This window comes from Saimiri boliviensis, chromosome 13 (assembly GCF_048565385.1).
Source record: "Saimiri boliviensis isolate mSaiBol1 chromosome 13, mSaiBol1.pri, whole genome shotgun sequence".
Lineage (NCBI taxonomy): Eukaryota > Metazoa > Chordata > Mammalia > Primates > Cebidae > Saimiri > Saimiri boliviensis.
In genome coordinates this window covers 74,164,050-74,179,033 of record NC_133461.1, presented here as the reverse complement: position 1 = coordinate 74,179,033, position 14,984 = coordinate 74,164,050, and the positions used below count along the sequence as shown (strand labels likewise).

Genomic DNA, 14,984 nt, shown 5'->3' with positions numbered 1-14,984 from the left:
ACTTTTAAATACTTCAGCATGCACTTCCTAAATGCAAGGCCATTTCCGCATAACCAAGGTACACTACCCTTATAATTTTTTTTTTTTTTTTTGAGACCGAGTCTCACTCTGTCACCCAGGCTGGAGTACAATGGCGCGATCTCGGCTCACTGCAATCTCCAACCCCTGGGTTCAAGCAATTCTCCTACCGCAGCCTCCAAGTAGCTGGGATTACAGGCACGCGCCATCAAACCCGGCTAATTTTTTCTTTTTGTTTGTTTTGCTTTGTTTTGAGACTGAGTCTTGCTCTGTAGCCCTGGCTGGAGTGCAGTGGCATGATCTTGGCTCACTGCAATCTCCGCCTCCCAGGTTCTAGCAACTCTCCTGTCTCTGCCTCCCAAGGAGCTGGAATTACAGGCACTGTGCCACCACACCTGGCTGAGTTTCGTATTTTTTAGTAGAGAAGGGGTTTCACGAGTTGGCCAGTTTGGTGTTGAGCTCCTGATCTCAGGTGATCCACCTGCCTCAGCGTCCCAGAGTGCTGGTATTATAGGCGTAAGCCACTATGCTCAGTCTAATTTTTGTATATTTAGTAGAGATGAGGTTTCACCATGTTGGCCAGGCTGGTCTCGAACTCTCGACTTCAAGTGATCCGACCCCCTCGGCCTCTCAAAGTGCTAGGATTACAGGTGTGAGCCACCGCCCCCAACTTCAGAAAATTTCACATTGTTGCCATACTAACCTACTCCCCTTTCAAATTTTCCCGATTGTCCCAATAACGATCCTCAGTAGCTGGTTTTGTCTGCCTGTTAGGTTTTTATCCAGGCTGTCATTTAGGATCACACAATGCTTTTAGTGCCATTATCTTTCGTCTCCTTTAGTCTAGAGCAGTTCTCTAGCCTTTTTCTTAATCTTTCATGAAATTGACATTTTTGAAGACTGGGCAGTTGTCTTGCAGGTCTCTCAGTTTGGATTTGTCTGGTTGTTTTTGGCAACAGTAACTAGCAACCTCGCGCATTCTCGCGAGAATGAGTCCCCCGTGGACACAGGTGCAGTCCCCGGCCTCTCGGACCCCCAGTCAACCCCACTGTGCACACTGGGCCCTCCTGCGCACGCGCGCCGCGGAGCCGGACAGTTGGTGGTGCTGGCTCCGCCCGGCTGTTCGTCTGCGCACCTTGCCCGGTAGCGCGCGACCGCGGGGCGACACGCCGGCGCACAGGAGCTCGGGGAGGCGCGGCGCGCAGGCGCGGCTGAGGGAGCGAGGCCGCGCAGGCGCGGACGGCGTTGGTTTGAAGACCTTCAGCGTTGCCCTGGCGGAGCGGAGACAGGCCCTCGGGGTGGAGGTGAGGAGAGCCGAGGCCGCGCGGGCTCCAGGCCGGGAGAGCGGTGGGCCACGGCCGAACAGGGCGCCAGGCGGGAGGCGGGCCTAACAGAGGCTCCGCGGGCAGGGAGCAGGCTACCGGGGCGCGGGCCGGGCGGGGAGCGGGGGGCTGGGGCCGCTGGCTCCCGCCGGGACTCTCCCGGGCCGCCTCAGGCGATGGAGCCGCAGCGCGGCGGGCAAGTGGCCTACGGGCGCAGGCCGCGACCTCCCCCACCGGAGTGCGGACCGCACTTTCCTCCCACGGGTGAGCTAGAAAGGAGATCGGTTCTAGGGAAGTTGGATCGTCAAACCCCACTCCCGTTCTCCGGCCGCCCCTGCCCTCCGGAATTGCTGTAGAGCATCAGGCCAGCCCTCCCCTCCTTACGGCCGAGGGAGGGTGCCCTGCGTGCAAGTCAAAACGGAGAAACGAGGAACGAAACGGGCGCTGTCCTGGCTGTCAAGTTAGTGGCTTTGTGAAGCAGTAGCCCCGGCTAACGCCTTTCCCCATCTGCGTCTCCTGCAACCTCTGTCCGGTGTGCAAATGTGCGGGCAGGTGCATTCTGTAGAGCTGGTGGAGACGTGTGGTCGTAGCTTTACTCTTGAGGAACATGAAGTTTCTGTTCTCGATTTTTGCTTGATCATACTAGCAGTGCGTGTCCCATCAGAATCATGGGTCTGAAAAAGTCAGCTTGCTCTAGGCAGAATTGAGGTCAGTTAGTAAACTAAACCAGCTACGTGGCTTTTGCATAGTGTCTGGTACTGGTTTTGAAAAATAACAAAGCAAAATAGTAAAATATTTAAAGTAGTCCCTAGACATATATATGGTGCTTCTAAACATTTAAGTGTATCTTCTTCGGCAGTATGAAAAATCAGACTGTAAAGCTTTAACATTTCTATTTCAGTATATACTGACTCCATTTCTATACTTACCTCCCAAATTAATAGACTTCTGGGGAAATTTCAACAAACATCAACATCAATTGTGATCATAAAGAGTAATATCAAATTAGAATTGAGATAATATAAAAAGTCTAGAATTGATCATTTTAGTACAAGGGATTGAATTGTAAAATAATCGTTCTGAAAGTGCACTATGAAACCTTGTAGCTTAGAGCAAAGTTTTACTGTGGAATGAGTCAGTACATTTATATTACCCTTTCCTTTTTAATTTTTTTATACTATTCTCTTTCTTCATATCATAGTGTCTGTCATATTTGACAGATTTATGTTAAGGAACAAAATTTAAATGCATTACCATTTAAGTGCGTCATATCTATGTATTTGGTATGATGGGACAGGCAGAAGCTTAGCAGAAGCCTAGATTAAGAGCTGGGCTATATATAAATAAATATAAACTTAAATGTGTAGATTATTCAGGCATAGCAATTGCAAGGGCTAGCTGATACTCTGGATTTTTCTGACATAGTCGCTGGGCTAATGGCACTGCTAGAGGTGGGTCTGTAGTCGTTAAACATAGCTTTTGAGTCTGCGAGAGGAATACAGAAGAACCTGCTGCAGGAAGATTTCCCATGATACAAAGAGGGCAAAGGAATGAGACGTTCAGCATGGTTGGTAGCTCTGAGAATTTGATGTGAAGGTCATTTTACCAGTAGCAAAGCTGGGCAAATTTTTAATAGGCAAGGTGAAAAATCAAGGCACCTGTGATTTTTGAAGGCTTTAATTTCAGAGTTTGCACTAACTTTTGGTAAGCAGGTTGCTGTAGGTAGAATCTATCATATTTCTGGTTAATGGGTAAAATTATAGCACTTTTAAGAAGAGCTTTGAGAGAATGTATATTCTAGATGAATACACTTCATTTAGTATGGTAATTCTTATTTTAAGAACTGAATTTCTGAGGAGAAAAATATTGACTCTGAGGATTTTGATTCCATCTTTTAACAGTTTCTTTAAAATTTTCTGTTGTTGTCTTGTACAGGTCTTTGGTTTCATAAGAGCCTGAGAGACATTTTTCTAAGGTAAATTTTGCATTTTTTTTTTTTTAAGAAGTCCAGTTTAACGTAGCATCTTTACCATCCTGTAAGAACTTGCTTTTCTTTGAAATGCAGTCAGAAAGATGACCTCTGAATCTCACAGGAAAACCATTTTATTCTCAGTATTCTGTGAAGTTCTTTTTTTTAAGGAGCAGAATACCGTCTCATACCTTTGATTGCATTAGAGTTGAAGCATTAATGATACAAAGGAAGGGAAAACTGTATACCCATTCTCACAGGATGAAACAGCGGAGGAACTGTGGGTGAATAAATACTAAATGGTTATCTTTGCCCCCATTTTTCTTTATAAGATATGTGTAACACACCAACTTACTGTGACCTAGGAAAGGCTGCTAAGGATGTCTTCAACAAAGGATATGGTAAGCATGCTATTGTAACTTTCCAATTTTGGGTAAAGGTTAGTGTTGAATGCCTACTGTATAAGTACTGTGCTGGAAAAGTAAGGACAAATCAGCATTAATCCACTTCACAAGATTTAAGGGGATAACTATTAACAGGCTATCAGATCTCATTCTTTAGTGGTAGAACCTCTTACAAGCATTAAAAGCAATTATATACATAACACAAATGTATATATATGTCCATATTTAATGTTATATGTAATGCAAAATAATGTAAATCTATAACATTTATGTCTTCTTTTCTGGCCCTGGGGACAGTTAAAGTACGGGGGTAGTACTTTTTCTCCTTCCAAACAATGGCATTGTTTTTATGAAAGTGACAATGTAGGCCAGGTGCGGTGGCTCACGCCTGTAATCCCAGCACTTTGGGAGGCCGAGGCAGGCAGATCATGAGGTCAGGAGATTAAGACCATCCTGGCCAGCATGGTGAAACCCCATCTCTACTAAAAATACAAAAATTAGCTGGGCGTGGTGGCGCTCTTGTCATCCCACCTACTCAGGAAGCTGAGGCAGGAGAAGCGCTTGAACCCAGGAGGCGGAGGTTGCAGTGAGCCAAGATCACTCCACTGCAGTTCAGCCTGGTGACAGAGTGAGACTCCGTCTCAAAAAAATAAAAAGAAAAGTGACAACGTAACTTTTGACTTCTTTGGAGTAATGTATATTCTGATCCTAAATAAACATTTCTTTTTAGGTTTTAAAATTTAATTTTTTTTGCTGTATATATTTGATTTTTTCTTACTACCTAGTGATGTTAATTGTATATTTTAAGCTTATATATACAGCAGCACACTATTTTCAGTAATTTTGGTTTTTGGAATAGTGCTTATTTCTTTATTTTTTTTAACTTATATTTTAAAAGTATATTCACTTTGAAGGCTTGAAAATTATACTGAATTTATTTGGTTATGCTTCGATTTCTTGTGGAACTCTGATCTAATGAAAATACTATGCATTTTTAATATGGAAGGTACTATGGGCTAAGTAATTTCTGAGTTGCCAAAACTATAGTGAATGTCACATTTTGTACATTATTTATTTATTTATTTATTTATTTTGTGTGTGTGTGTGTGTGTTTGTGTAGGCTTTGGCATGGTCAAGATAGACCTGAAAACCAAGTCTTGTAGTGGAGTGGTGAGTACCTAATATATTTTTAATGGATGTAGCATAATTAACTTAAAGGAACCTGTGTAAAAATCATGACAGTCTAGTTACGTGAACCAGCACCAGCTGTCTTCCCCACAGCTTTGTCCTTTCAGATTCCAAACAGCCTTCTTACCAATTAAAATAAACAACCAAATTGAATTTTTGAAGACACCTTTTGTGTTTCTCATAATAAGAGTATAATACAGTTGGCCGGGCATGGTGGCTCACGCTTGTAATCCCAGTGCTTTGGGAGGCCGAGATGGGTGGATCACTTGAGGTCAGGAGTTCGAGACCAGCCTGACCAACATGGAGAAACCCCATCTTAAAGAAAAAAAAAAAAGAGTATAATACAGTTTTTACTCAGAAGATAGAAAATATATATTTTTTGACCCGTGCCATATTTTTATACTTTCATGAATATGTATGTATATGGGCACTAAAAACCTTACTTCCATGATAATGGGTTCATGGAAGTTTTATTATGCTTTTGCAAAAACAAATTGACTTTACTCTGCCCCTTCATGATTAGTTGAAACAAAATATACAAATAAAATGTGTTTCTGCATGTAGATTATTCTACAGTTTTTAGCTGATGTTTATAAAGTATTTTTTATTGGAAGTTAAGACTACAGTAAAGGCTATGTTGGCATATTTTCAGAGTATCGTTAACAATAGCTTTTGGCCGGCCATAGCGGCTCATGCCTATAATCCCAGCACTTTGGGAGGCCCGAGGCAGGCAAATCACCCAAGGTCAGGAGTTCGAGACAAGCCTGGCCAACATAGTGAAACCCTGTTTCTACTAAAAATACAAAAATTAGCCGGATATGGTAGCACATGCCTGTAGTCCCAGCTACTTGGGAGGCTGAGGCAGGAGAATGCTTGAACCCAGGAGGCAGAGGCTGCAGTGAGCCAAGACCATGCCATTGCAATCCAGCCTGGGTGACAGAGACAGACTCTGTCAAAAAAAAAAAAAAAAAAAAAAAAAAGCTTTTATTCTGAATCTCAGCAAGTAGGTTAACTTTTCATTCACCTTATGCTCTGATTTCTCTTCACTGGCTGCATCATTTTTGTTATTTATCCATTCAAACCCATGCAAATTTTACTTCTGGATGTATAATTTAATTAGAAGGACAAAGCCATGTGGAATTTTAATTATACTTTGTATGATCATGGTTTGTGATCATCATTCTTTCCTGGGTTTTTATATACACCTCCCTTACTAAGATATATGTATAGTTCTGTTAAAATAGAAGAATCATACTCATTTCGTGTAGGTTCCAGAATTTGCTCATTAGGTTTGTGTTGCAAAAATCATCAACTAAAATTTTATCTCCCTTTCATGCTGCTGTTGTGTGGTAATATTCATTCAGATGGTAAGAAAAAAAGCTTATTTGTATGCTTGTTTTTGTGGCTGCTTTTGGTTTCTGGTATTGATTTAGGATAAATTTCAATCATTGTTCCAAATTTCTTAGACTGTGGCTTGATATTTTTCTCATATGCCTCTACTTAACAGTAACATTTTTGTTTGTTTTGTTGCTTACTAAGGATTTAATGTAGAGCTGTAGGCATGTTATATGCATGATACAAATGTATTTTGCACTTGTTTGACCAAATTATGAAATTAGACACAAACTGAATTGTGAACTGTGAGCCTGGAACTCGAACGTAGAACATTCTAGCCTTTTCTTTGAGATTTGTACCTGTGGCATTTTCATGACAGACCTTCAAACTAAGAATTGGATGACAGGGGAGAAATGTAGACTACCCCCTACCTTAATTTTGTGCATAAAGTTTTTCTAACACCAAAATTAAGATTTGCATTTGTCAAGTTTGTGACATACTTGTCAAGTTTGTGAAAAGTAAATGTGAAAAATAAAACACTAGATAGTTGGATCTACTAAAAGAAAAACGATTGTCACATTAAAATAATTGTATGAACTGTTAAACATGATTAATACATTATCATTTTTTACTAAGGCCTTCCCTTAAATATGCAGCATGATACTCTCTTTGAAAGCAGTCTGTATGGTGTTGATAAACAGATCATAGCTTCCCAGTTGTCTCATCCGCCTGTAGAACTAGAGTTAGGAGGCAGGGTATTTGTTAAGGAGAGGATTCATGTTGCAGGCAGTGAAACAGACTGGTCAGAGTTGGCAGCATCTCATTACTGTTGGCAGGACTTCAGAAATGCTCCCTAAAACAGGACCAATCAGAATGTTTTTTCTTGACAGTTCATAGATTGTCAGTGACAGGTGCTGACTGCTTTCTCCAGAAGGAGGTTTGTTTCTAATTGCTTATTGTCATATGATTTAAAGGGCACTGAACTAGGGTGAAGGATATATTTGAAATCATTCATACGATTTGGTAGAAGCACTCTTAAAGGTAGACAGGATAGAAAGGGGCAAAGAAGGATAAATTACAGCACTCCACTTTATTTTGAAAAATGGGTAGTACTTTGAAATATTGAAATTGTTTAAGCAGCTGTTTGGCAGTTTTGCACACAAGCATTAAAGTCTTCACCGCAGTGTGACTGTACTTAATGCCACTTCACTGTACACTTAAACATTATTAAAATGGTAAATTTTATGTTAAATGTATTTACCACAATAAAAAATATATGTTTTTTTAAAAGGAAGTAGTAAAATGTTGACTCTGTTAAAAGGGAGGAGGGCAGTATTTTGGGATTTTTAAGCACCTTTAAATTAACTAATACTTTGAAGTATATAGCAGAGAACGGATAATCTTTTTTAGGGCATGAAAGTAAAATGTTTAAGATGTAATATTTTTTGTCTTTTTAGTAAAGACATTTGTTTTCAGTAAAAATATTACTTTTTTAAAGGAGAGAATTTAGGATTCCCATTTAGTAAGAGACTATATGGAATAAGAAATATCAATAAGAGAGGTAGAATAATGGAAAGATCTGAAACATATATATATTTTTATATTTGAGACAGATCTCACTCTGTTGCCCAGGCTAGAGTGAGGTAGCACGATCTCGGCTCACTGTAACCTCCACCTCCTGGGCTCAGAGTGTGACTACAGTCTCGTGCCATCATGCCCAGACAGTGTTTTGTATTTCTGGTAGAGATAGGTTTCGCCATGTTGCACAGACTGGTCTCGAGCTCCTGGACTCAAGCGATCACTCACCTTGGCCTCCTAGCGTGCTGAGATTACAGGCGTCAGCCACTGTGCTTGGCAAAACTGGTTAAAAGATTTAGAGACTAGAAAAACAAGGGAAAGGAGGAAATGAGTTGCTGTCGAGTAGGGCTGTGGCAAACAGTGAATGGTACTCTTTCTGATGCATTGAACACTGCTTTCCACACTCAGTGTTTTCTATTTGATGAGCTAATTTTAAAATAATTATTTTTTCTTGCTTACCAGGAATTTTCTACTTCTGGTCATGCTTACACTGATACAGGGAAAGCATCAGGCAACCTAGAAACCAAATATAAGGTCTGTAACTATGGACTTACCTTCACCCAAAAATGGAACACAGACAATACTCTAGGGACAGAAATCTCTTGGGAAAATAAGGTAAGAGAAAACATTAGAAGTTATTAATAGGTTCAATTTATCTTATAGATTGAATGATGAACAAACCCCAAATATAATCAAAAGAGATCTTATACAGCCTATCTAGTAGCCATATTTTTTCTTTGCATGTGGCCTTTTTTGATGTCTTATATTTCTAGAAAATAAGGCTTTGTTTGTGAGTACTCTAGTTATTATATTACATCTTCGTTTTGACTGGTTCTCTGTTAAACAGCTGAGCTGCTCCTGGGTAGAACAAATTATTTGTGGAAATTTGGTTTAGTTTTGTAATTGTTCCAAAATTGGCTTTACAAGAAACTTTTTCTAAAATTTTCTCATGTTTTCAAGGATGATAATCTATTAAATATTTGTCTAGTGCCCAATATGTGCAGGGCACTGTTTTTGGTATAGCTACCATGTATAGATAATATATATGCAAAGCTGAGTAAATTACTTAGATTGCTTGTTAAACGTTAGGTTATCGCATTACCACACTTTGAAGAGAGTATCAAGGTGATTTTGTTGTATGGGAATTCTGTTTGGTTTTGAACTGTATTTTCTGTAACTTGCTAAGATAGGATTTGCCTCATTTTTGGTGGGAGAACCATCATGAAGGCTGGGTTGAGGGGACAGGAGGATGGAGAGCTCACTTGTTACATAATTTAATATTTCACCCTCTTGAATGATTTCTTTTTTTTTTAAAGAACTTAGAGGAAACTTTAGAATTGGTTTCTTGAGTCGGATAAAGGATTGAAAATTACTAATTATTTATTTTAAATCTTTGTTTTTCAGTTGGCTGAAGGGTTGAAACTGACTCTTGATACCATGTTTGTACCGAACACAGGGTAATTATTCGAACCCTATTTCCTGAAACGTTTTTGGAGTCTGAAGGGGTAGAGAACTTTAGAAGAAGGAGATACAGTGCAAAGTTCAGAGGCAGGAAGAACTTAGGAGGTTGCTATAAAGAATATTGGAGACCACATGTATGTAGTAAAGATAAAGGAAGATCCCTCCCCTCCGCGGCAGGATGAAGAATTTGAAAACTGAATAGATGAACAAAAATGTATAAATCTATTTCAGAGAGGCACATATAGAAAAAATTTAGGAGCTAGAAGGGTCTTGAAACCATAGATGAATCTTAAACAGTTCTAAACATTGATGAACATAGTATTCTGCTGAGAAAGTTAGTTTCTTTTCTTCTTCCGCTCACCCTGCCTTATCGTGCTGCAAAGTTAATTTCTTAAGAGGGTGATCCCCTGGCTCTCAAATGCTATAATGATTAGTTCTGCTGCCTATTTGATTTCTTTTTTTTTTTTTTGAGACGGACTTTCGCTCTTGTTGCCCAGGCTGGAGTGCAATGGCGCGATCTCGGCTCACTGCAACCTCCGCCTCCTGGGTTCAGGCAATTCTCCTGCCTCGGCCTCCTGAGTAGCTGGGATTACAGGCACACGCCACCATGCCCAGCTAATTTTTTTTTAGTATTTTTAGTAGAGACGGGGTTTCACCATGTTGACCAGGATGGTCTTGATCTCTTGACCTTGTGATCCACCCGCCTCGGCCTCCCAAAATGCTGGGATTACAGGCTTGAGCCACCGCGCCCGGCCTTGATTTCTTAACCTCTGTAAATCCCCCAACTTCTTGGCCTCAATTTCCTCATGTAAAAAAAAGGGAGATTGTGTCATTTCCTACCTGCCTAATGTGGGTCCTTGTTTTCTGAAGGACAGAGGTGCTAGATGAATGCAAAGTGACCTCTGTCTCAGCCGTAACAGCAAGTGTGTTCTTTCTGCCACACACTTCAGTTATCTTTAGGACAAATATTCTCATAAGAGGCTTGATTGGAATAGAATAAGGGCTACTAAGAACTAATTTCATTTTTTCAGTATTGTCCTTCAGAAAGGCACACTTCTCTCCATGATAGGTTAATAATGTGTATTGGGTGTTAACTCTTTGTGTCATTTGGCATTTGGAAACGTTTAAAGAGATCTGGCTTCTCATACATCTCTATACATAAATCTTCAGGTTATTAATTTGGCACCGAAATATCTTACACTTTTGTTCATGCTTTTATGAAATAAATCATGAAGTATCCCATCATTTGAACTTATAATGAGTAATAGATGATCATAGTCTATACATGTCTAATCCTAACAACATTATATTTGTAGAACTAGGTCATTTGAAATGTTTTTACTATGTATGTGGCATGTACCAATATTTACATTGAGAGAAGAGAGAGTGGAACTTACTCTAAAAATTCCTAGACAGTAGTAAAAACTCATGTTGTTTTCATTGTTTGTTTGTTGCAGAAAGAAGAGTGGAAAATTGAAGGCCTCCTATAAACGGGATTGTTTTAGTATTGGCAGTAATGTTGATATAGATTTTTCTGGACCAACCATCTATGGCTGGGCTGTGTTGGCCTTTGAAGGGTGGCTTGCTGGCTATCAGATGAGTTTTGACACAGCCAAATCCAAACTGTCACAGAATAACTTCGCCCTGGGTTACAAGGCTGCAGACTTCCAGCTGCACACACATGTGTGAGTGTTTATAATTTATTCCTTAGTGTCTTTGCACAAAAGATTGTAGCCATTAGCATGCTGAGAAGGCTAGAAGTGGTCATACTTAGATTTAACATGCCTTGGTGAACACCTATCCTTGCAGTGTAAGCAAAACCTTACCAGGAGGCTGGTGCACATGGTGTGCAATGCTGTGCTGCTGGTGGTCACTGTCCCCTCAGCCTGTACCCCAAAATTCAGGAAGCTCTAGCCTCTGTAGAAGAACCACTGGGATAGAGAAAGCCCAGAGCCTGGCTTACCTCGTGGTAAGATGACCCTTTGGAGATGTTCCTGCTTACTCTGCTGTCCTCTCATCTTGGTAGTATCTGGAAATAGGTCTGTTTGGGTCACCAGTTACAACCACCAAATTGATTTGAGCATCCTGGAATAGCCCAGTAATTCTGTTGAGGTTTCAGGTATTCTCAGTTGGAACCCAGGTACCGCTAATGCATTCAGAAGTAACAGGAGCTCTGAAAAAGAGTCCTGGGATTCAGTTATGTAGGCTCTACCGTGTGGCGGGATGAATTGGAAATTTTACATGATACTTTATGTTGGGCCTACTGGACACTGCTACTATACCAGGAAGAAAAAACAAAGGGCAAATTATGTGTTTTTAAACTATTGCAGATTCCTCTCTGCTAGATACTCTAATTCACTTATGATGGCTAAAACAAAGGCAAGCAGTGTATACACAGTTACTGAAATTGATGAAACAGTATTATCGGGAAAACATGAAAACCCAAGGACTCACCTCTGGCATGCTTGGAAGCAATAACTGAGGTGCTTTTCTGGAGCAGTGCACCCTAGGTATTGTAGGGAGGGTGCTTTGTAACTGTAGGATTGTGTTTTAAAGGAAATTCAGAATTGGTTTTATTCCTGTACCCCTCTACCTTTTTATTTTTTGCAGAATCTTTATTGAACTCTACTTTGAAGTTTCTAAGTTCTATGAACTTCTTCTCAGAGACCTATAGATTATACTTACCTGAGGTGTCTGCCTTTGTGCTTAATTGAATTGTCTTAAGAAATTCACATCATGTGGAGGAACCAAGTAAATGAATCAAATGTTACGTTTTAATTAAGCGGACATTACTGGCATAGCTGGATTTAGTTCTGTGTTTTGTTTATTAGTCATTTATGCTAGAAGTTTGCCGAAATCTGTAGTTACAAAGTGGGATCCTTGTTTAGGTAGTCTTAGAATTTGTTTTTATACCATAATAACAATGGTACAAACTAGATATTTATGATGTTTTCTTATCTATGAAAACAGGAATGATGGCACTGAATTTGGAGGTTCTATCTACCAGAAGGTTAATGAGAAGATTGAAACGTCAATAAACCTTGCTTGGACGGCTGGGAGTAACAACACTCGTTTTGGCATTGCTGCTAAATACAAGCTGGATTGTAGAACTTCTCTCTCTGTAAGAATGTGCTGCCAGATTGGATCTGCTCTTGTGTTTGTGTCTTAAGTTTTCAGTGAATGTTGTGATATGAGTGTAGTTTGTTTGTTCTTTATTTAGTAAGCCAGCTAATTGTGTAGTGAGAATATTATGCGCCAGGCACGGTGGCTCACGCCTTTAATCCCAGCACTTTGGGAGGCTGAGGCGGGTGGATCACCTGTAAGTCAGAAGTTCAAGACCAGCCTTGCCAAGATGGTGAAACCCTGTCTCTACTAAAAATACAAAAATTAGCTGGGTGTGATGGTAGACGCCTGTAGTCCCAGCTACTGGAGAGGCTGAGGCAGGAGAATTGCGGAAACCTGGGAAGCAGAGATTGCAGTGAGCCAAGATCATGCTAATGTACTCCAACCTGGGTGACAGAGCAAGATGCTAATCTCAAAAAAAAAAAAAAAAAAAGAATATTATGCTTGAAATCAGGAAATAGGGGTTCTAGTCCTACCTCTTCCTATGTATCTGTTGTCTGACCTTCTCAAGTCATTTTATCACTTTGGCCTCAATATTCTTATTTGGAAATTCCTGGAATTAGATGACTGTTTCTTTTCCTATAGTAACTCTTACTGAAAACAACACTGAGCTCTTAATTTCAGTTACTGTGCTAAGGGCTTTATATATATTATCTCATTTAATCCTCACACCCACTCCATTTGGCAAGTAGTGTTACCCTCATCCCTGTTTTACAGATGAGAAAACTGAGCCTTAGAAAGGTCTGCTAACTTGCCTAAGGTCACACAGGAACTGGCAGTGCCACAATTTGAACCTAGATCTGTTTTTTCTGTCACCTGAGTGAGTGCATTCTGTAACCACTGTGAGAGATTGTCAGCTGGTATCTCAGAGAATTCAGGGTGTTTGGTTGCGTAGTGTTTAAAAATTTTGCTTGAGGCCTTGAAGCATGTATTCTCAAGGTACCTCCCACCCCTACCAATCTTACTGACTTCTTAAAAGATCCATAATTCTGGCTGGGTGCAGTGGCTCACGCCTGTAATCCCAATACTTTGGGAGGCCGAGGTGGGCGGATCACCTGTGGTCAGGAGTTTGAGACCAGCCTGGCCAACATGGTAAAACCCTGTCTCTATCAAAAATACAAAATTAGCCAGGTGTGGGGGCACATGCCTGTAGTCCCAGCTACTCAGGAGGCTGAGGCAGGAGAATCGCTTGGATCCAGAGGCGGAGGTTGCAGTGAGCCGAGATTGTGCCACTGCACTCCAGCCTGGGTGACAAGAATGAAACTTCATCTTAAAAAAAAAAAAATCAGCACTTCTAGATTGGCTTTTAGCATCTAGGGTGTTTTTAACATTGGAAACCTGATGCACAAAGTAATTCACTGTTTTCTGTTATTCTTTCTCAATCTTAGGCTAAAGTAAATAATGCCAGCCTGATTGGACTGGGTTATACTCAGACTCTTCGACCAGGTAAGTAAAGGCATTAGTAACACAGGGGTTGGGGTGGAAAGTGATAGAGGAAAAATGAAAATGACCTGCAAAACTAGTCACTATAGGTTGATTCAGACCATTTTGTAACATTTGGTTATTCAGAGAGGAAACAAAACAATCAAATACTTTTGCATTTTAAAAAATGTGTATTTCTGACTATAATGTGGTCACTCTGGCCTTTGAATTTGGTTGATCACCCATTGTCCTTAACCCTGAACTTCAGAGAAAGTTTGCCATGATCATGCTTTCCTTATTACACATTCGATGGTTATAAATAACTGATTGAGTAATAGTTGTTTGCTCATAACTCTTATACCCAGCTACAGTCCATGCCATTGATTCCATCTGTTGTTTCTAGAACATTCAGATCTAATTGTAATACTTGTTAGAAGTGATTGTGGTGTTTTCTTCTTCCTAGGAGTCAAATTGACCTTATCAGCTTTAATTGATGGAAAGAACTTCAGTGCAGGAGGTCACAAGGTTGGCTTGGGATTTGAACTGGAAGCTTAATGTGGTTTGAAGAAAGCATCAGATTTGTCCCTGGAAGTGAAGAGAAAACCCACTATGTTTTGGCCTTAAAATTCTTCTGTGAAATTTCAAAAGTGTGAACTTTTTATTCTTCCAAAGAATTGTAATCCTCCCCACACTGAAGTCTAGGGATTGTGAGTCCATCCTGAGGGAGGCTCTTGAAGGCATGCTTGGAAGTTGTCATGTTTGTGCCACGTTTCAGTTCAGTTCTGCAGTGTTACTAAATGTGTTCCTCAGTGACAGCGTAGTGTCATGTTAGAGGAGATGCTCTGACCCTCCAATTTGTACATCACGTCCTGCATGTCCCACACCATTTTTTCATGACCTTGTAATATACTGGTCTCTTTGCTATAGTGCAATCTTTGGTTTTTGCATTAGAGTAAAATAAAATAAACCCATCACATTTGGAACATAACTGCTCCTCCGACTTGCTGGTGGTTTTCTTACCTTTGATGTGATTTTGTTCTGTTTTGTTTGAGATGGAGTCTCGCTCTGTCGCCCAGGTTGGAGTGCAGTGCTGCGCTCTTGGCTCACTGCAGCCTCCACCTCCTGGGTTCAAGTGATTCTCCTACCTCAGCCTCCTGAGTAGCT

General features: G+C 40.5%; 1 protein-coding gene across 2 annotated transcripts; it reads left to right on the top strand.

Moving 5' to 3' along the window:
* The first annotated feature begins 1,205 nt into the window (after positions 1 to 1,205).
* Positions 1,206 to 14,808, top strand: VDAC3 (voltage dependent anion channel 3). Of its 2 annotated transcripts, none has more exons than XM_003942384.3 (10): positions 1,206 to 1,322; positions 3,276 to 3,315; positions 3,642 to 3,710; positions 4,834 to 4,883; positions 8,277 to 8,429; positions 9,219 to 9,271; positions 10,733 to 10,960; positions 12,246 to 12,396; positions 13,787 to 13,844; positions 14,284 to 14,808. In XM_003942384.3, the coding sequence occupies exons 3-10, from the start codon at positions 3,644 to 3,646 to the stop codon at positions 14,373 to 14,375; spliced, it is 852 nt and encodes a 283-aa protein (XP_003942433.1). In that variant the 5' UTR covers positions 1,206 to 1,322; positions 3,276 to 3,315; positions 3,642 to 3,643; the 3' UTR covers positions 14,376 to 14,808. The 2 variants fall into 2 exon arrangements, with proteins under 2 accessions (XP_003942433.1, XP_074239918.1); XM_074383817.1 differs by lacking the exon at positions 1,206 to 1,322 and adding an exon at positions 1,534 to 1,604.
* Positions 14,809 to 14,984: the final 176 nt, after the last annotated feature.